Below are 21,711 nucleotides of genomic sequence, written 5' to 3' on the forward strand. Positions count from 1 at the left end.
ACAGATCAGAAACGAGTGAGTCAGTTGGGGATTAGTTTATTTATATTACTAAATCTCACTTTTTAATTCCAAGATATAAACTAAATTAACTTGTAAGGTACTGATGACCAATGCAAGTTAGAACTATTAAATAATGAGCAGATAAATCATTAGATTTAGTCTTTGAGAACTTTTTTTGCATCAAAGAACTACAAAATGTAGCCAGTGATTTAAAACTGGGACATGAATAAATAAGACGTGGTAGAGGTGTCATTTACTTGTCGCTCTGTAGTTTTGGCTTACTGGCCCACTTGTCAGCCTAGAACAGCAACCTACTGTGGTTGTATTCCCACCTCTTGGTAAAGACACATTCCTGCTGGTATCCATTTGCTGTTTTGCCCTTGTTCTCATGTTTCTTAATTTTCCTGATGCCTCTCCCTCCTACAGGCAGTCCAGCAGAGCTCTGCAGGCTGCATGTGGATGATGAGATTGTGGCGGTTGATGGAGTTGCAGTGGCACACATGACCTACAACCAATGGAAGGATAAAATGGCATCTTCCTTGCAAACCGGCAGTCTCACTATGGACATTCGACGCTATGGCATCAAGGGTAAGATGAGCTAGAAAAGGCAATTACGTCTTCAACCACCTCCTGAAATTTTCTGCAATCACTTAACTTCTAACATCTAACCAGTGGGCACAAACGGCGGTTTATAATTCGGTCTTTGTTTTGATGACTGTTGGGTTTTAATTAGACTGGAGCTCCAGTGATGGAAGTTATGCCAACCAGCCAGGTCAGAGCAGGTTGACTCTCAATCTGACTGCTGCAGCTCCCGTTCTGATAAGTTGCACAAATCACCAGGCCAAGAGTGCTGCCTCTACAGAAACGGACACACAAGCATCCGAGTTTAATGGACAGACAGAAAAAGTGAGCAGTTGTTTTAGCCAGATTACTTTAAAAACAAAAAAAGAAAATGCTCAGATCTCTTCAGATAATTCAGTCTGATTTTTTTTTTTTTTTTTTTTGTCGATTGCTGTTTTCAACCACTCAGGTAATTCAGGATAAAACCACAGGAGGGCTGTCTGACAACTCCAATGTAGCCAGAAGTAAAGGTAATGCAACTGAAGCAAACTGTCTCAGATGTATGGCAAACTCCACCTTGAATGCTTTGTGTACTAATGTAATATGTCACCTTTATTTGTATTTTTATGTAGATTACAATAGTATAATTAGGAAAAATCAGAAAAGGAGGGCAGAATTTTTCAAAACAAAAGGTAAAATACCAGTATGAACTTGGGTAGCAGCTTTGGTGGCAGGAGCTTGGCTTGGCTAGCTTTTCAGTGTTCTTTACAAGGAAGTTAATTTTTCAGAGTGAGTAGTGACTAGAAAGAAAATAAAATGATCATTAGTTCATGGTTTTTTCAAATACATCCACATTCTAAGAATGCAGTCATGTTGTAAACTGAGACGGGGACTTTCCAAGTCTTGTTTTCTCTGCGGTACCATACGACATCAGTGGGAGTTGCAGTACATGGTTAGTAAAATGTGTAACCTTTTAACAATTAGTTTTTCTAACTCTAACAATTTAAAATCTTAACATTAACCATTTACCCTAATTCTGTCCTTGACCATGTATTATTAACTCTAAACCCTGATTTTTCTCGAGTGATAGAAATATTTGGAATTAAGAGTGGGAGGAAAGGGGGAAAGGACAGTATTATACATTATACAGGGTAGGTCATCTTGCAAATTGATGCACAAAAAACATACTTTGTGCAACAAACACAAACAACCACAGGGCTGACAGCATTGATCATGTGTGCTACAATTAATAATCTACCAGCTTATGTTGTGCTTCCTCTTTGCAGTAGTTAGCCTCTCTTTACAGTAGTATTGCTGGTTCTGTGTAAATGGGTAGCAAGTAATATATTAAAATGTTGTGTTTGGCTGTCTGCTGTGGTTAATGGATCTGATGTGCATGCTGCTATGGCTTTTCTCTCCAGGTTCTGCAGGAATCAGCTCATGGGTTTACTTGTGTGGTAAATGTTTTTTCTGTGTGTAGTTTCTGTTTTTGTTTTTGTACAGCATCAATGAATGAAGCTGATGTTTCGGATAAGAGGCATGGATGTCTTTCTTTTCTGTAGCGTTGCATGCTGAACTCTGCTCGAGTTTATTTTTCAGTATTTTGGATTGTGGTGTCTTTAAGCTGGGGATGCATTAGCAGACTGGTCGGATGATTGACATGCAGCCTTGCTGATGTTGACCTCTTAAGCCTCTATCAGGACTGTCAGTTATTTTATAATCCTGTCCTGCAGGTAAAGATCCGCAGTGAACAAATTGTCATTCTTTAGTGTATAATTCTTTTATATTGGTTGTAAGTGAACATTGGAACAACTCAGGCCTACAGCAAGGCTGCTCTGACTGCTGATTGGCCCAGAGTGTGCAAAATGGTAAGATGCTGCAAAGAAAGATCAAGAGTCGGCAGAATAACTAAATGGTAATGGACCCTGTTATGTGTCCCCAGTATTTTTATAGTTTGTGTATGACCTATTGCATGCAATATTATAAATCTTTATCATCTAAGAGCTTTGTGGTATTTTTGCTGAACGGATTATCTTCTCACACAGGAGGCTCAGAGTCTGCAATATCTGATGTAAGTTACCACACCACTTGATCAAAGTGTGTTTATGCATGGACATACGAAAGCTATCTGTGTGTGATCACATATGCGCTTGCATTCTGTTTGTGCATTGCCAGCTCCAGGTGCCATCCCTCAGCCGCTCCTCATCCAGCTGGTCGTGGGACCACGAGGAGGATCGCAGGCGTCAGGAGAAGTGGCAGGAAGAGCAAGAGCGCCTTCTGCAGGTGAATACCTTTTTATACACAAATAACACACGGACATTTTAATGTTTGTCTGGAGTGCTGAAATGTTATACAGAACTTTTTTTTGTTTGTGTTTAGGCTCAATATCAGCGTGATCAGGAAAGGCTGGAGGCAGAGTGGCAGAGAGCACAACAGGATGCAATGGAAGGCAGAAAGTCTGGGGTAAGGGTTTTACAGTTTGCACCCTATTTCTTAAATGTCATGAAAATTGGAGCTTTTAACACAATTTTTCTTTAGTGATTGACAATTTGATAGTTATGCATAAATGTCTTTTAACTCATTATGTAGGACATGTGACATTTTTTCATGCATTTGTAGGATTATACATTTGAAAAGACAAGTGGTTGTGAGAGTTTTGCCAGCACTCAGCATTTTGTAAATGGACTGACGACGAAAACCAGAGAAAAAAACTCGAGTCCTGACAAAGAGATGAGCGAGGACAGGGCCAATCTCCACAGCAATGCACAAAGAGTCCATGATGACAGGATTATGGAGAAAGATTGGTAATTAAAGCTTCTCCCGTGTTTATGACGCCAAAATGCTCCAAGTGCAAACATGTTCTAAGAAAAGACTTCTTTTTTTTTTTTTTGGTGGTGATGTGCCGTCTGCTGCTTTTTGATGGGCTTTAACTGCTGTCGCTGAACCTCAGGGCTGAGGGCTCCTATGGCTTTGCTCAGCTTTCCCCTGCACACAGGTCAGCACAAGCTTGGCTAAGTTTTCATTTATTTCAGCGGCCTGATTTGAACTAACAGTTTAAACATTTTTGCTTTGTCTCTTGAATACAACAAGCAGTAAAACACATGCAAAAACACAATTTTTTTCTTTTTTTTTTTTTTAAATAAGCATGTAATATTTTGATTTGAAAGCAAGAAATTTCTTGTGGTCTGTCTCTTTTGAATAGGGCAAAGTCCTTATCTACCCCAGTATTAGCTGGACCCCACACACAGACAGGTTAGTTTACGCTTATATGTTATATGATTGTTTCTATTTGAAGGATACAGTGAGTTAACAGTGGATTTTCACCTGGTTCAGGTGATTGGAAGAAAAGAAAAGGACAGTCTGTGTCTAAGGCGGAGCAAGAGAGGCAGCAGATCTTGGAGGAGATGAAGAAAAGGACTCAACTTCTGACCGACAACAGTTGGATACGTCAGCGCCGCAGTAGTTGCCACAAGGAGCCCATCTATGTGGGGGTTTCCATGAAGAGGTGAGACCAGTTTTTGAACCTCATCCAAAGTGGATTTGAAGTGTGACTGGTAGCACCTTAGCTGGCTGCTTCTAAAACCTTGTGAAATGTGAAATCTTGTCTGCAGATACGAGTCTCTGGACAACCTGGATGCTTTGCGTCAGCCCCCGGACTCAGCTGGTACATTCACTTACCCTCGCTCACAGTCAGCTGCTGGAGGCTACTGTGCTCCAACCAGGAACGCCTCTTCCCGCTACAGCACTGGATCAGTGTCGTCTCAGATGAATGCGTACCCGGAATCCTTTCATCATGGCGGGTAGATCAATTACTTAAATTTAGTTTGTGCTTGTTTTTTTTTTTGTTTTTTTTTTTTCCTCTACAATCTGGCCTCACGGTGGTATTATGTACTGGCACCAGGACAGTCAGTGGCAAGAGGACGTGCTGTGTGTGTGGGCGTGTCCTAGGTAGTAGGGCAGCCATGGTCGTAGATGCCCTTGGTCTCTACTTCCACTTTGCCTGTTTCCAGGTTCGTTTTCTGGGGAAACTTTATGGGTAAATGCTTATGTGATCACACCTTCCCTCCAGTGAGGTCCACAGGAGACTTTCATCAGTACTCGCTGTTATAATCATGCTTTGTGCCTCTTCTAGTATGAACATTTTTGGTAGCTTTCTATACTTCTGTCTTGAATCTGTAAATTTTGACTCTCAGAAATAATTCTGTGTGCCAATTTGCTCGGTTTCCTAAGTGCATGCCCTTGACTATGTAGGAGAAGACAGCAAGCTGCCATGTTTGGCCTTTTTAGATGCTTGTTGTGAAAATCTCACCTGCAGAGGATCCCCAGATTTAGATGACCACCTTCATTAACACATAGATGTAAAAGTTAGTTCACCTCTGTAACTGTGCTCCCATATGAGCTCTACACAGCGAGAGCATGCGTAATATTTATGTTCTAAGACGTGTTTTTTCTGCTTGACTGCTCTGTGCTTGGGTGGCAGACTGAAGTGATTTCAACATAAATAGTCCATGTCACAAGTCAGCTCTGGATTTCTCTAAAATTGACCCTGACTCGTCTCACTTCTCTGTCCTCCTCTTAGTGTTCAAGCTGCTGTCGACATCTCAGAGGAACCGAGACTGGATTCCAGGTTCGCGTCCGAAACAGGAAACTCTACTGTGAGCGCTGCTATGTCTAGCTCAAGTGTAAGTACTGGTTACTGTAAGACACTCACCCTGACTGATTCTCCTGTTTTGGGGGTTTGGGGTGGGGTCGGGGGGGGGGGGGGGGGGGGGGGGGGGGGTGTCTTTATTGAAGTGTTAATGCTAATGCTATTTTTTTTTTTTTTTTTCAAGTCTGATTGAAAATAACCCAAATTTATGTCCGCTTTACATTGCAGCCACTTCTGCCCTCCCCATGTAACCAACATGATGTACTTCAGATTATAGAATGAGAACATGAGTGGTAATTACTTTTGAGGAAAGGAGCAGGAAAATATCCTCAGAGCCAATCCATGATTTTTGCTTCCTGATTATTGGTAAAAATTAAGTCTGTTATGAGATTTAAAATCATAATATTTTAAGCATCTGTGAGATAATGGATGTTTTTTTTTATCAATAGATCATACTTAGTTTGAATGTTTGTTTTCCTGTTTATTTAATTAAGAGTATGTTGACTTAATATATGAAATAAAGTAAATATGGGAGTTATATGGGATTATGTGTTGCCTTTTAAAGTTAGTGTTGCTGTTCATTACATGTGCTATTTTCAACAGTGAGTCAAATATATCATCTCTTGAGAAGTGGCTAACGTTACCAAGATATGGAGGCACATTTTAATATGTACTGAAGCACTTTTTGTTCAGTTTTAAAATCACAAAATGCACATTGGGATGACTCACTGGTATACATATGTAATACATGCATTTCACAGCAGAAACAATGTCTTAACAAATTTTTGTAAATAAAGTTCACTGAACATAATCCAGCATTGTTTTTAATTTAATGTTTGTACCACATGGTGGCATCATTGTTCTCATTTAGTGTAATACTGTCGGCAGAAATGTAGTTTGAACATAGTCAAATTATTTGGTCAAACTGTTTGAACAGTGACAGACTTCTATGTTTTCCTCAACAGTGCAAGACTTGGTTTAAATTTTTAGGAAAATGTTCTTGTAGCATTTAGTAGTGATGCATATTGTATTTTTAACCAATATGCATTAAAATAAAATCCTCACTGTTGATGAGGACAATTACTGTTACATTCTCTGAAATCTCATATGTGAGTGGTGCAACATGTATTGACGAAAAAAAAATTAGTTCATATTTTTTAAACAAAAGTTTGAATGGTTAAAGCCAGACTTAAGTTTTATATAGATACACACAGACACGACTATAGAGAGGTTGCAAGGCCTCAGTGTGCGGAACCTACAAAATGTAAGGCAGGTCCTGATGCCATCAACTAGTCCAGGTTTGCCCTGCCAGTCATCAGGAACATCTGTACTGAGTATGGGCTGGAAGTCCCAGGGTCAAGATGGGAGATGTCAGAGGTGGTGGAGGCGGATGGAACCAAGATCCTGTGAGACTTCAGATTCAGACTGATAAACTGGTGAAGGCTAACAAAGCAGACATTGTGGTGGCCAATCTACAGAAGAAGAAGGTGATTGCCATGGCAATCCTGAATAACAGCAACATCAAGAAGGAATATGAGAAGCATGAAAAATACCAAGGTTTGTAGTAGGACAGTAAAAAGATGAGGGGAGTAAAGGCAACACTGGTAATCGAACGTTCGAGGACGTGACCTTCAAACTGGGAAGTGGCTCCAACAGATCCCAGAAATACCATCTCAGTGCAGAAAAGCACAATCTTAAGAATAGTTAAGATACTGGGCAGAACCCTCAAATGTATTTTTTTTCCATAAATATAAAATTAGGTATCCTCTCATGAAATATGTACTTGTAGATAAAACAAATATGGTTTTCCCTGCGACATCCAGCCTCAGAGAAAAGTGGCTGTTCTGTGGTGAATCTGTGCTGCCAAACCACAACATACAGTATTTCTCTTTTTCTGCAGTAAAAAATACATGTTTTCAATGCAGTCACAATCCATCTGGAATTCCAATATTCGGCACGTCTAACTGCTTTGCAATGCAAAGAAGTGTTTACAATTTACAAACTTGTCCATTAGCTGTAAGACCGTATGCCTAAGCAAAATTTTGAGGACTCATGGGTGTGTTATTTATTTATTTATTTTTTTGTCATCTAGTTGTCTCTGACCAGTTATAGAGCACATTGAATATGTTTTAATTGGAAAATAAATCATGTAAATGTTATTACTTTGTATAGTGCAAATAAAATAACTTTTTTGTATTGGAGAAAGTATTCTGTGTAATTTTGGTGAACTGACTCACAGGAAACTGAAGCAAGGCCAAAGCTACAAAAGGGAAGAAAGAATTACACTGCCCTCAGGCCTTTCCGTGGAGAGGTTTCATGCTCCAAAATGGTAAATTGAGGCTGTGACATCTGTAATTAAAGAGTCTCTTGTGGTTACTGTGTGTTTAAATGATTTCTCCTAAGATGTAAACGTTTTAAAAGCTCCTTCACATATACAGATCATGTTTGAGTCACTAGGATGCTTTGCTATAGCCTTTTTATATGAGTAGGTTTGACTGCACTGGAACAGGCAACATTTCATCTGAATGAGGAAGTAGGTCCGATGCAAATCATGTATCGACTGTAAATCATATGACTCTCCGTTTGTCTTGCCTGGCAGTTCTTTTTTTTAATTAATTTAAAATGAAAGCTTTAATAGTACGGTTGCATTACAAAGTAATCTAGGTCAAAGCAACAGTAACTACATCAGTTCCTTAGTTATTTGAGCTCTGTGGACAAACATTGGTTATCCAGAACTCTTAGCTAAATAGATGGAAATGCTTTTACAGTTCACTGTGACCTGCTCTTTTGTAAAAGAGTTCACTTCCCCGAAGGCATAAAAGAAACATTGTTCAGTTTCTGACATGCTCTATCTGTTTAGGATGACACTGGTGACTCCAGTATAACCTACTTAAATACCAGAAGTACAGCAAGCTGGAAACGGTCAACGGTCAAACAGAAAAAGACTATACGCAGTTGGACATTTGTACAAATTTAACAAGTTAATAGATTCTACTGATTACGTGGAAAATATTTCGACATTTTTCAGTGTAATGTAGTCTCATTGAGACTAATTGTTCTTCTTTTAAACCTGTTAATGCATCAGAATGGTAGTTTTTGCAACAATATTGATGTTTGTGGCATCTGATAAGCAACCCAAATTTGTTAGCCTTGAATTTAAAGGCTATACACTTGCAACTGGACTACAAACAAGATGACAGCAGTTTATGCAGCTTCATATTTTGGGAAGCCACAAAGAGGTTAGCGAGACAGATTATGTTTCAAGTCTGTAAGTGGTATTAAGTAGTACTGAGATTTGTGGTGGGAGAGGTCTGTTTTAAGCTTCATATTTTCTTGCAGCTACAGTCTGTTTGTCTCTCTAAAGTATGATTGCTGAGTGGAAAATCCTGACCCTGCTCTTCATTAAAGAATCTAAAGAATTTTTAAGGCTTATTACTTCCTTTGCGTATTGGAAAGTTCCTCTAGGTTACTGTTATTTTAACATGAGAACCTTAGAGATGCCCTGCAGCTGTTTGTGTAACTAGAATATAAGATTTCATTGTACAACTCTTTGCTCAAATGTTCAGTGAGAGGTTTTTTGTTCAGGTGGCCTCACTTTAACAGTCATTGAAAGCTTCCTGACTGCTTCTCTTATACATCCCATGTTACAGAATCCTTTATGTTGATCATGCTCATCTTTGCAATTTTTTTTTTTTTTTTTTAGATAGAACTTCCCATTTGTGTTGTGTGAAATTTGACCGCACACGGATGGTTTTTTCCCTCAGTCTCCAGTCATCTAATTAACAGGGCAAATAGTTTGACATTAAAATGCTGTCACTGTGCATGAACTTAATCTCACAGGAAAGCACAACGACATAGGGAAACTGTTTTAAGTTACAAATACAACGCAAACAGTATGTAAGTCATGTTTTGAATTGTGAACTCACATTAGGCCATATCAGGAAGAAGTGGGCGGAGCTGGGTTTTGCAGACGTGGCTGTGTCCTGTGAGTAAAACATCATTGCTGAAACGTTATCCAGACCCAACTGTAGATGTCCAGCTAACCAGACAGACTGATGTTACGCGTGTTGTGATGTTTAACTCGTGTACTGATGCTGAAAACATGAATACTTAAAAAGAAGAGCTTGAAGATTTGAAGACTGAATAAGCTGTGTGCACTTATGCCCAAGATGATATTGTCTGATGAAATCGTGATCTTGTATTTAAACAAAATGACTTACAAAAAACTATTATATATATATATATATATATATATATATATATATATATATACACTGCCTTTAGCACTACATGACAGCACCTGGGTCCAACTAGACTTACAACAGTCTGACTACCACTTAATTATGATGTCCCATATTGTTTGAATTCTTACTTGTGTTGTTCTTACTCTCAAATGTAAGTTGCTTTGGATAAAAGTGTCTGCTAAATGACTGTAGAATTGAATAGAATAGATTTGGAATTGAGCAGTTTTAAAAATTTCTCTAAAAATGGACTCAAATATTTGATCACACAACTGTTGAATTGAATAATGTTGTCAAATTCTTTTATGTAGCTGCCTGTCAGCTGGTAGTTTCTGCTCCTTTTTAACTGCCTTTGCAGTTTGATTTAATCAGGCCTTTCATGCTTGTAGTACTAGAGTCAGCATAACAGCCCGGTGCCATAATAGATCTTTCATCAGGTTGTATTGCTGGGTGGGCTTTCTTTACTTTATGACCTTCATTTACCACCTGCAAAAAAAACAAAAAAAAAACAAACTGTATGCCCAAACAGCTCTACTTTTGTTTCCTTTGTTAATAGAACATCACTCAAGATTTCTTTAGTCTTGTCTTTGTTTTGTTTCTGTAAAAAAATGGAGCCTGATTGGTTTAGTTTGTGGCATTAAACTTGTCCAAGTGCATGTATGGCAAATGTGGTTATTCAAAAAACTGTTTTATCAAATCTTTCAAAACAATGATGCCCTGTGTGACTGTACTTTAAAGGGAGAAATGCTGAAATTTCTAGAAATACAGAACATGGCAAACCTCACTACCCTAAAAAGTAAAGGCATTTATGGGCTAACAGTATAAACGTGTTGCTTCCTCCAAACTCAGTTACTGACAGGAAATGCCTAATCGTTGCAACATATTGAATAAATAAAAAAGTTATGCAGCAGCTTAGATTTCATAAAATTGAATAACCAGCTGAAATGAATGTGACCTTTAAAAAAAAAGTCCTGCAGGCTCACTTTCACACACTGAGGACAGTAAGATGGTTAAGTGGTGGACTTTGAATGAGCTTCTTTTACGTCTTGCCCTTTCAAACAGCCCTGAGAGAGAGGGACAGAGGAGCTGCACTTCTTGTGAAAGGAAACCTGCTGCAGCAACAGCAGGGAAGGAGGATGCTCCTACTCTTCCTCTCTATTCCCTGCAGCTGATTGATGCTGGCAGCCTTTTGCCTTTTAGTTTACCGGAACGGTGCAAGGCACAGCGTTGTCACTGGGAGCTGCACCAATCTCCGGTTTGCCGCTGGGCGTTGAGAGCAGCTCAGCGGAGACTGGCGACATTTACATGCTCCCTGCCTCAACAAAAAAAAAAAAAAAAGAAGACTACACAGGCAGACAGGAAGAAAGAGCTTTGTGGTCAGAGACGGGGAGGTAAAGGCCTTAAAGGAAACAAATAGTCGGTGGAGGTTCACAGTTTGGAGTCTCTCTGTCTCTAGCTACACCTGGCTTTTATCCTCATGCTGGCTGTTAACATGACATGCAAGTAAGTGTTTGAGAAGCAAACATGTTCCATGCAGCAGTCAAAACAATGAAGACAACATCCAGAGAAGTTTTAAAAACCTCAGTTTTATGCATGTCAGCCAGCAGTAGTTTAATTCAGTTATTAAAAAATAAAATGTTATTAAGATATTATGACAGCATTATAACCCTAAACAACACTTTACATGGGGTATTTCTTTCCTATATAATATATACTAAAAAAGTTCTGCCATTATTTCTAATAAATTTGTTAAAAGTGAACTGCCTTTTCTTGTCTGACTACAGATTGGTTCTTTCAAAGCTGCCCTCTGTTGGCACAGGTGAAGCAAGAAGCAGCACATTGGAGGTTTTATGTGTTATACTTACAAAATTGATGTACTCAGGTCTGTTCCTAACACCTTTATGTTCCAGTGCTGTGAAAGTATAGTTACAAGGAGCAGGACAGTAAAGGGACAAAACGTGTCTTGTCTGCTAAGTTTCTAAGATAAATCAGGTTTAGATCAGGCTTACAGGGAGGGTAAAGTTTTGACTGGGTTTATTATTGCATTTTATCTTTTAAGTGAATAATTAAATTTTACACTGATCAAACACAAACATATACTGTTAGCATATAGCATATACTGTTATAGTATATAATATATGCAGTATATTATATACTATCTATCACTTCTGTAAACTGAGGATAAACTTACTGCAGCAATAGAGACAATAAAAGAAGACTTTGATTGTAAAAGTGAATGATGCCACTGAATGAAAGATAAGTTGCCATAGATTTGTGTGTCATAGTTCAAGAGCATATCTAAGTCTCAGAATGATGGATGGTGGTTTAAAATGTGTTTCTAGCAGATCACTGCCTCTGGGAAGGATTTGTGAAAGAGGAAAATTATTTTCTTGCAAAGGCAACCATGTAAACCGGAATCTTATTTATTATAATAAACCACAAATATATAAATATGTCGAATTAGTCTTCAGTTAAACAAAAATCCAAGAAGTGTTAATGATTTAAGGACTGTGTGATGGTTTCACTGCTTGGTAACACGGACTGTTAATAATTATAAGTACAGATGGTAAGCAATCTCTAACAGTCTGCAGTGCAGTAAGCCTGTGATGTTCTGCAGCAGCGTGTGTACTATACATTAAATATCAGTGGTTAAAAAACTTGTCAGGCTTTACTCAAACAGTGAAGTGAGGCATAAAAAAGCTCAAGAAGAAGAAAAATGGACCTTCAGACTGTTAAATGTCAGCTGTTAAATGAATATGTCTCCATGTGTCCTCATGCATTTAAGAATGAGCACTAATTTATTTGTTTTTTAAAGTTTTATTTTTACAACTTTACAAATATTTAAAATAGTATGATGTCATTTTTCACCACAACAAGTATTGGACAAAATATAAGAGAATGTGAAATGACTTTGAAGCAAACACACTCATTCATTTTCAAAGTTATTTGTTAAAAACAATTCCTTCACCATGTTTGTAATACTGTATAAAGCCACAAATACTAGCTGAAATAAGGAACAGAATGATAACTGTAAAACTTAAAATTGAGGTTCATTCATGTAATAATTAAGCTTCAAATGTTATATGGGCATTTTTTAGGACATCTAACTGTAAAAGTGTCTTATAAAAAGGAACAAAAACTCTGAGATGCTTGTGTTTTGCATTTGTCTATATTGTAAAAAGAAATGTTAAGATGACATGACGTGAACCTCTAGTTGTGTATGTATCAATGCTAAAGTCTGACCATGTCGTTTTCATTTCAATCCATAACCATATTGTTACTAATATTTACATCTCACCAACTACTGTGTGTTTGATTCTTAACCCAAACTAACAGCAACTGAAGGCAAAGTTAGAAAGGGAGATAATGTGGGATATTTTTAGGTCAAATGGGATTTGAGCTGGACTGCAGTGTCAAGTTTGAAGTGGCAAAAAACTGTTGAAAGATGGCATCAAGTGGGTGTTTTCCATGCTCTGTGGTTCAGGACAGAGCCTGAGCTGCTCCTTTTTTCTAAGTGACATCATCTGTGAGGTAAAAGTAACCATGATTTACGATGGATGCACAAGAAAATTCAAAGAAATCAGATGGTAGCATGACTAAGGTTTCTAGGAAGTAATCATTAGTAACTTCCTGAACAGGGCAGCTTTACACAGTGAAGGCAAAACACTGTATATTACATGTAACTCTTACTGGTGATGACATCAAGCTGTGCAGTATGGATCCAAGCTACAACCTGAACCAGACTCTACCAATGACACAGCCCTCCATGTTTTATGCATCAAACTCAATATATATATATATATAAATATATAAACCTAATTTTCAAGTTCCCATCCAGAGGCAGCATTAGTCACATCATTATGTCACCGTGATGTCAGCAGTTCTGACATACCTGAGACAGGTGCATGGACTAGTTTCTATGGATTTTCAGATCCTAAACCTCACTAAAATTTAATGATCAGAGGAAAAGTCATACACTGAAACAGTAAAAAAAAACTATCTGACCTGTTTTCGTCTTCATTTTCAGTCTATTTATAATCTCAACATCCTTTAGGGAACCAGTTCCCAGAAAAGTTTAAACCAGATCCTGTTTACTCACTGAGGGGGTTCAGTGTCAACCTGCTCTCTTACTTCAACTGTAGTTTTCTATTAAAACTTGTGAACTTTTCCCTTCATACGCTAGGTCAGCGAGGTTTTTAATGCAGAACTTGAACATGCTAAAGATATAAGTGTTTTTTCTTTCTTTTTTTTCCCCGTGTAACATCCATTTGTGCTCTAGACAAATTTAGCAAGTTGACATACATGAATAAAATATACCCACTCTGCAAACAGCTTTGGATGTGTGTGTGTGTGTGTGTGTGTGTGTGTGTGTGTAGAGTGGGATGACTGTTCATCTACGTAACTCATTCAACTGTCCTTAAATGACTAAACAGAACTAAACTTAGCACAAACGGAAGGAAATTTGTGCTTGGTTGATTATTTTTGAGGGTCATAACCCTCATGTTTGGCTGTGTTGCTCATTCCACAGAAGCACATTCCATATCATTCTCATCATTTTAAAGGTGAGAAAAAATCAAGTGTTTAAGTGTCTTTTTTTTTTTACCCCTTTGAAGATACTCTCCGGCTACTCCCACCAGCCAAAGACATACATGTCAATTGGTGAATGTAAATAGTGTGAGTGTGAGTGTTTGTCTCTCAATGCTGGCCCTGCGATGGACCGGCGACCTGTCCAGGGTGTATCCTGCCTCTCACCTGCTAATTGCTGGGATAGGGTCCAGCGTCTCCGCGACCTTGAGTTGGACTAAATGGTATAGAAAATGAATGAATGAAAAAAAGAAAAGAAAAAAGAAAAACTAAAGCAACAAGATTATGATGTTGATTTAAGCGTAAGCCTCAAAATAAGCTTAAGTGCTTGAAAGATGCTGCTGTCCTGATGTAAATGTAATAAAAGTCATTTCTAACGAAGGACCTCTGCTGTGTGGGACATTTTAGATAACAAGGAAATGAAAGAAGAACTTTCTTACATTACTTTACTTTTCTGCTCCCACGTCTGATCTAAACAAAGCAAAATTCTGCTTGAATTAATTAACCATGTGTGATGTGTCTGCGCCAGAGGAGCTAGACATGAAATATATATATATATATATATATATATATATATATATATATATATATATATATATATATATATGTATATATAAACACAAACAGAATTAAAGACATGCAGGTCACTGTGAGCTACAGATAGAAACTGTGAGGGAAAGTGTGAAAGATTTATCACGTTGAGGCCGATATGAAGAAAAGCCAGCATGCTGGCGTTATCTCCAGCTCTGTAAATTGGCTAATTTGGCTGCCATTATCCGTCTCTCCTCCTGCGCTTTGTGTATTCAGTGTGTGCATACGTGTGTGTGTGTGTGTGCATTTTTTTTAGCATTTGGTGAGTTTTATTGAAGAAAGAAAATAGCATACATTGAGTGAAATGTGTTTTGGAGGTGTTTTATCACCAAGGACACAAATCTCTCACAAACAGAGCAGTTTTAAAAATAATAGAGAAGCACTTTACTGGTTCAGATGAAGATACAAAAAAGTGTTTTAAATCAAATTAATCCTTTAAAAAACTGTATCTTCATAGATGTGTGTAGTGTCAGTCAAAAATAAGAAGATTGACATCCTGGATTCTTTGGAAAGATTGAAGAGACTCTTAAGTTTTTTTCATGATGACAAATACAAAGTCAGACTAAGCGCCATATTTTGCTAAGCCTCATTTTTTCCTTTTTTTAATGTTTTGGTAGAGCATGGTGCGCACTACGTCCTGTTTCTGGAGATCACACTGGGGGAAAAGTTGCAGTCAGTCCTTCCTTTTTCCTGTCCAGATGGCAGCATCAGCTGATAGCAGATACAAGGCCTCTTGTTTGACATGTCAATCTTTGACGCTACTTATTGGCAGCAGAAGGTTTCATGTGGGAGGGCTGAATGGTTGGAGAAGTGCATGCTTGCGTACGTTCTTCTCTTTTTTTAATTTATGGAATAACCTTCCCTTGACATGTTTTACAACAGCAGTTTCAGATGCTCCCCTGCATGATTCACTTTGCTGATTTTGTTTTGCACGCTTGTGTCTGAGTACACTCTGACACAACCCACACAAAGCTCCTTTTTGTATTAGACTAGATCCTGGGATAGCTTGGATTTGTGCCCCAGGATCCCACAAGGGAACAGACATTTGATTACTGTACTTGTCAGCCAATGTGAAGCCCCCCTCCTCCTACTTCCCACCCTGCCGAGGGGAGATAACAGAACTTGTCTGTCTCTGCTCTTGCAAAGCGGCAACCAAGTTCTGTTTTTGGCTGCAATGTGTCAGCTTTTTACTTTAAATTTAGCCTGAGCTGGACATGAAATCAGAGACAAAAAGAAAAGAAATGGGTTTTAAAAAAGGGGAGGTCTAAGTCTATTTACATCAGAGATTTAAATCAGATGATGAAACGTGATGAAATGAGAATTTAAAGTTACACTTCAACAAAGTTATCTATCTATATATATATATATATATATATATATATATATATATATATATATATATATATATATATATATATGTATGTGTGTGTGTGTGTGTGTGTGTGTGTATCTAATGGCTGTTTAAGCCATGTTTGTTAACAGCATTTTACGGGAAACATGTGAGCTGATGCTAGATTGTGTCTGATATAAATTGAGTGTTATTCATGTCATCAACTTCCTCTTCTTTTTATTCAGTGACCTTTGAGTTTATGACATCTAAATGTCACATTTAATGTTTAAACTTTTACTTAATTCAGGTCAAATTCTCATCACAGCCTTTTTGGTGACATTATAAGCCATTGGAGTCACTCTACACAGAAAATTTAGTGTCATACCTCAATGTTTGTAAAGTTATTTGTAAGCTGTTTGTTGTATGAATATGAATGGTTAAAGAGGAAAACGCTCTCATACATGTATGAAAGGAAACATTGAAATACATGAGAATATGGTTTCTGTGGGGGGAACTCAAAGGGACAAGAATATGGTTAGTGTTACAACGTTGTACTTTATTTGCTGTATGAGACATTTAAACAGTTAATAGCACGCACACACGCAAAAAAAAGTTATCTCGAAAGCAATGTGTGGCTGATAAAATTTATTACGAGAGAAAAAAAAAAGGAATAGAATACTTGAACCAACTTACTGTTAACCCACAAAATGAAGACCTGAGACTTACAGGTGTAGCTATAGCACAGGAGCTGCAAGTGAAAATTAAGCTATATATTTACAGGCCACATCTTAGTTAACTTGATCACCAGAAGACTCTTTAGTCATATAACATGGCAAGACAGCATCTTTTAACATTTTAGCCCATCTGCGGACCCATTTATGTAATTAACTCAAAGACAAACATGTCTGTTAAAACCCATAAAGGTTATGAAGCTTGTGAGGCATAAAAATACACCAGTGACATTTTCTGAAGTCACTGTTCATAATGAGAATAATGCTGGAAGTCTCCTTTAGTAGAGGTGAAAATGGCAGAAAGGTTCAACTCTGGCCGCGCCCCCCTGAGCAGAAACTCCATGAAAGAGAAACTAAACACAACTGAGACAGTAATGTGTATTAATCGCTGTAACCTAAATGTAATAAATGATCATTTCTCACGTTGTTGGGAGAGAAAAAGAAGAAGCTTAAGAGCATCAACTCCCCCTGCACTCATAACTGTCAGTTCACCGGCAGAAAACATACTCCGTGTAGCTGGTCCACAGTTTGTCTTCCCCCGGGTCGTTACTGCCGTATGAGCAGGTCCCGGTGGAGTTGCAGGCCACCATGTGGAAACCAGCCTCGGCCAGCCGGTCGAAAGCCTGCTCCAGAAAGTTATACTTTAGGTAATACCTGGAGGTGTATTTGTCAGGTGGTCGGTCCGGGTCGCGGCTCTCATTCAAGGTTTCCCCAAAAACCTCTTTAGCCAGAGAGATCTTGCTGCAAACGGTTATTCTGGCAACCCTGCGGAATTTGGCGTCAGCCTGGATGTCTCTACCGATAGTGTAGCTGCCTCTGTACCCGACGGTGATGTAGCCTGAGTTGGCGCCAGGAGAACGCAGGGCTCTGTCCGAGGAGGAGGAGGAGGTGACCGGGCTGGTGAGTTCAGTCTCCTCCGGCTCCCCGTTGTCCTCCACGTAAGAGCTGTCTTTGCTGACCGCAGCCAGGCGCCTCGACAGCTCCGGTAGCTGGAAGAAGTCCGCTTCTTTCTGCAGCCTCTTCCTCTCTTTGAAAAACTCTGGCAAGAAAAGCTCTGAGTCCCGTAAGTAATCCAAAATGTATCGAAACAGAAAGCCGTCCCGGTCGAAGAAGAAGCGACCCTTGCTGTCTTTGGGCAGGTCTGCTGGGGAGCTTTGGGTGAACTTTGCCCACAAGAGCGAGTTGGGAACCGCAGTGAGAGTCTCAAGACGGGTCACATATACCTGACCACCCACATTGATCTCCACTATGTCAGAGAAAGTTGAACATAGGCTGTCGGTTTGTGCCATCTCTGTCTCTCGCTCTTCTCCAAATCCTTTCTGGCCTCAGAACAGACAGTTTGGGGAGTATCCTCACTCTACAGAAATGTTTATAATGGTTTGGCTGCGTGGGAGGAGAAGGAAAAGGACGCCAGCAGAGACATTAACTGTTCAGCGGACAGCTCTGAGAAAACGTGATGCTGCATTCAGGGGCTTCCTGTAAGCCTCAGCTTCCCACGCGGGAACCTGTAAATATCTTGACATGTATCTTGTGATATTGGGTGTCTGATATTCCAGCAGCGGTGGAGAGGGGATCTTATTATGTTTATTTATTAGCTGTTCATAAAGTAACCAGTAACTCAAATAAATGGAAGGGTTTGTACAATATTACTCAGAGGTGCAGAATTGTTGAGTAGCTGCACTCAACTCTCTGCAATTTCTTTTTAGAAATATTTTTTCTCCATTGCAAATTGTAAATAAAATAATTAATCTACAGCGTTTCCCTCTTTTTTCTTAAACTGTCTACGTGTAAATCCTATAACCTATATCACCTGATGCAGGTGTTCATAATCTAGGTCAAACTATGCAGTTGTTTGGAACACGTGTAACACCTTGTAACAATTTATTGAATTATTGAAATGTATTATTACCTTTATTATACAGTGCTGCAAGTGTAGTGAGAATAGCTAACATCTGTAAACACATGTGTCTTTCTGCAAACGTGTGCATTACAGAACACATTTAATACACAATCAATACATTTAGCTGCAGAAACTGTATGTTCAGCTATTAATTCATCCTCTTCTAACTGAAAACAGTAAGTTATTATGACAACATAGCAACACTGTCCTTTTTGTTTAAGTAAAGCATCCCAGTTTCTAACACATATTTTATAACTTGTCACATAAAGTGAGTGGGATGACCACAAATAGCTGTGAGACATGAAAGCTGTGGTTCCACTCTAGGATCCATTTACTGAAAAAGTTCTGGAACTTTTGATCATATCAAACCTCCTGGGGAGCAGGATTAGAAAACAATGCTTCAGACTGTACACTAATTGTTTATTTATTTATTTATATTAATATTTTGGTACTGTTGACCTGCCCAGGGTGTATCCTGCCTCGTTCCTAGTAGCTTCTGGGAGAGGCTCCAGTCCTTACAACCCTGCATTGGAATAAGTGGGTACAGAAAATGGATGGATGGATGGATGGATTGATGGATGGATGGAGTTATTTAGCTGGGAAAGTCAGCATCAGTCTTCATCACAAGTCCAAATTTGATCTAAAAGAAAGGCTTTCTGTGTTGCTTCTTAACATCACAAGATGCTTTATATAACTGCAACACTTCAGTTGGGAAAATAATCACACGATAGACCTGCAACATTTCAAGCCTAGATATTATTATGTCACTTTGTTCCATTATCTTTAGATGAATTTCTGTTTCATCGTGAAAAAAAAACAACCAAAGTCCAATGGTCATCACACTTGCACAAAAAGTCCCATCACAGTCATGTGAAAAGGTACAAAAATCTACCCAGCTGCAGCAATGCTGATTTTGATTAAACCAAATGTATTTAAAACTGTGGAATACATTAAATACATATTAATGTGGGTGTAATAAGCTCAGACTAGTCAGGAAAAGACAAAAAAAAAAAAAAGAATGTGATTGTAATTTTTGGTGCTGTCTCACATGGCCAGATAAACAAGAAAGCAGTGCAGGGTAGTTTATTTAAATTTAGTTTCTTTTTGCCTCATCATTTCTAAAACTAAATCGATCTAAGGCAAACTATTTTCTTGAAAACTGAATTTTTCATCATGCCATTTAACGTGTCAAGATAGTTTCAATCTCGACATTAGAGTGACACCTAGTGGACAACACACGAAAAAGCAGGGGTGCTGTGTTACTGCCGTGCTTCTCAAACTTTTTCTAGCATGCCCTCCTTTGGAGGAATAAACATACCGAGGATATATATATATATATATATATATATATGTGTGTGTGTGTAACTTACTATAACTATATAACTTGTAACTATGTGAGGAAAATGTAATTAGAAATACATTTACTGTTAAACCAAGAGCAAGACATCTGCCCTCTTTTATCCCAGTTACTTGTTTCTCCATAGCTCGCCCTTTTCCCCCTTCAATCTCTGTTGGGTTCTTTTTTTCTTCTTCTTCTTCTTTATATTTTTTGGCAGTAGGCAAAAACGAATTGGTTCATTACCGCCACCAAGTGTTCTGGAGTCCAAGTTGTCAAAACATTCATTATATATATATAATTCTGCAAATATTTAATTATGTCCTTTTCATGGAGCAACACTGCAGAAATGACACTTTGACCCAGTGTAAAGTAGTTTGTGTACAGCTTGTTTAATCAAGTAAATCTACTGTCCCCTCAATATAACCCAGCACACAACCATTAATGTCTAAACTGCTGGCAACAAAAGTGATTACTAAGTGAAAATGTCCAAATTGTACCCAGAGTGTCAATATTTTGTGTGGCCACCATTATTTTCCAGCTCTGTTTTAACCCTCTTGGCATGGAGTTCACCTGAGCTTCACAGGCTGCCTCTGGAATCCTCTTCCACTCCTCCATGATGGCATCACAGATGTCAGCTCCTCCACCTTCCATTTGAGGAGGCCCCACAGATGCTCAATAGGGTTCAGGTCTGGAGACACGCTTGGCCAGTCCATCACCTTCAACCGCAGCTTCTTTAGCAAGGCAGTGGTTGTCTTGGAGGTGTGTTTAGGGTCTTATCATGTTGGAAAACTGCTCGGAGGGCCCGTTTCCAAAGGCAGGGGCTCATGCTCTGGTTCAGTATGTCACAGTACATGCTAGCATTCATGGTTCCTTCAATGAACTGTAGCTCTCCAGTACCGGCAGCACTTGTCCAGCCCCAAACCATGACATTCTCGCCGCAATGCTTGACTGTAGGCAAGATACACTTGTCTTTGTATGACTCACCTGGCTGCTGCCACACACGCTTGAGACCATCTCAAACAAATAAGTTTATCTTGGTCTTATCAGACCATAGGACATGGTTCCAGTAATCCATGTCCTTAGTCTGCATGTCTTTAGCAAACTGTTTCAGGCTTTCTTGTGAATCGTCTTTAGAAGAGGCTTCCTTCTGGGACAACAGACATGCAGACCTATTTAATGCAGAGTGCGACATATGGGCTGAGCAATGACAGGCTGACCCCCACCCCTTCAACCTCTGCAGCAATGCTGATAGCACTAATACATCTATTTTTTTTAAAACAACCTTTGGATATAACGTTGAGCATGTGAACTCAATGTCTTTGATCTACCATTGCACAGCAGGTTCTGAGTGGAGCCTGTCCTGTTAAACCTCTTAATGGTCTTAGCCACTGTGCTGCAGCTCAATTTCAAGGTGCTGGCAATCTTCTTACAGCCCAGTCCATCTTTATGTAGAGCAACTATTCTTTTTTCACATCTTCAGAGAGTTCTTTGCCATGAGTTGCCATGTTGAACTTCCAGTGGCCAGTATGAGAAAGTCTAAGAAATATACCACCAAATTTAACACGCCTGCTCCCCATTAAAACATGAGAACTGTAACACTAACAAGTCACATGACACCAGAGAGGTAAATGGCTAAATGGGTCCAATTTGGACATTTTCACTTAGGGGTGTACTCATTTTTGTTGCCAGCAGCTTAGACATTAATGGCTGTGTGCTGAGTTATATTGAGGGGAAAGTAGATTTACTCTATTAAATGAGCTGTACACAGACTACATTGGGTCAAAGT

General features: G+C 38.8%; 2 protein-coding genes across 5 annotated transcripts in view; one reads left to right on the plus strand and one right to left on the minus strand.

The window, feature by feature from the left end:
- LOC121644479 (LIM domain only protein 7-like) overlaps positions 1-6,020 on the plus strand; it is a 30,283-nt gene extending 24,263 nt beyond the window's left edge. For 2 of the 4 annotated variants that reach the window (XM_041992435.1, XM_041992453.1), the window contains 13 exons: positions 427-588; positions 734-906; positions 1,031-1,091; positions 2,607-2,632; positions 2,737-2,844; positions 2,941-3,024; positions 3,181-3,365; positions 3,512-3,556; positions 3,764-3,813; positions 3,895-4,066; positions 4,173-4,361; positions 5,141-5,243; positions 5,438-6,020. In XM_041992435.1, coding sequence (XP_041848369.1) covers positions 427-588; positions 734-906; positions 1,031-1,091; positions 2,607-2,632; positions 2,737-2,844; positions 2,941-3,024; positions 3,181-3,365; positions 3,512-3,556; positions 3,764-3,813; positions 3,895-4,066; positions 4,173-4,361; positions 5,141-5,243; positions 5,438-5,491 — 1,412 coding nt within the window. In that variant the 3' untranslated portion in view covers positions 5,492-6,020. The remainder of the gene's footprint in view (positions 1-426; positions 589-733; positions 907-1,030; positions 1,092-2,606; positions 2,633-2,736; positions 2,845-2,940; positions 3,025-3,180; positions 3,366-3,511; positions 3,557-3,763; positions 3,814-3,894; positions 4,067-4,172; positions 4,362-5,140; positions 5,244-5,437) is intronic. The other 2 variants (XM_041992445.1, XM_041992463.1) reach the window with 2 other exon arrangements.
- Positions 6,021-16,490: 10,470 nt separating this feature from the next.
- Positions 16,491-18,129, minus strand: LOC121645892 (BTB/POZ domain-containing protein KCTD12-like). Its single transcript, XM_041994660.1, has one exon. The coding sequence runs from the start codon at positions 17,973-17,975 to the stop codon at positions 17,175-17,177; it is 801 nt and encodes a 266-aa protein (XP_041850594.1). The 5' UTR covers positions 17,976-18,129; the 3' UTR covers positions 16,491-17,174.
- Positions 18,130-21,711: the final 3,582 nt, after the last annotated feature.

The sequence above is a fragment of the Melanotaenia boesemani genome, chromosome 1, assembly GCF_017639745.1.
Source record: "Melanotaenia boesemani isolate fMelBoe1 chromosome 1, fMelBoe1.pri, whole genome shotgun sequence".
NCBI classification, from domain to species: Eukaryota; Metazoa; Chordata; class Actinopteri; order Atheriniformes; family Melanotaeniidae; genus Melanotaenia; species Melanotaenia boesemani.

What these genes read in the sequence shown, in the direction of transcription:
- LOC121645892 (XM_041994660.1), bottom strand. Translation starts at nt 17,975, where the DNA reads ATGGCACAAACCGACAGCCTATGTTCAACTTTCTCTGACATAGTGGAG.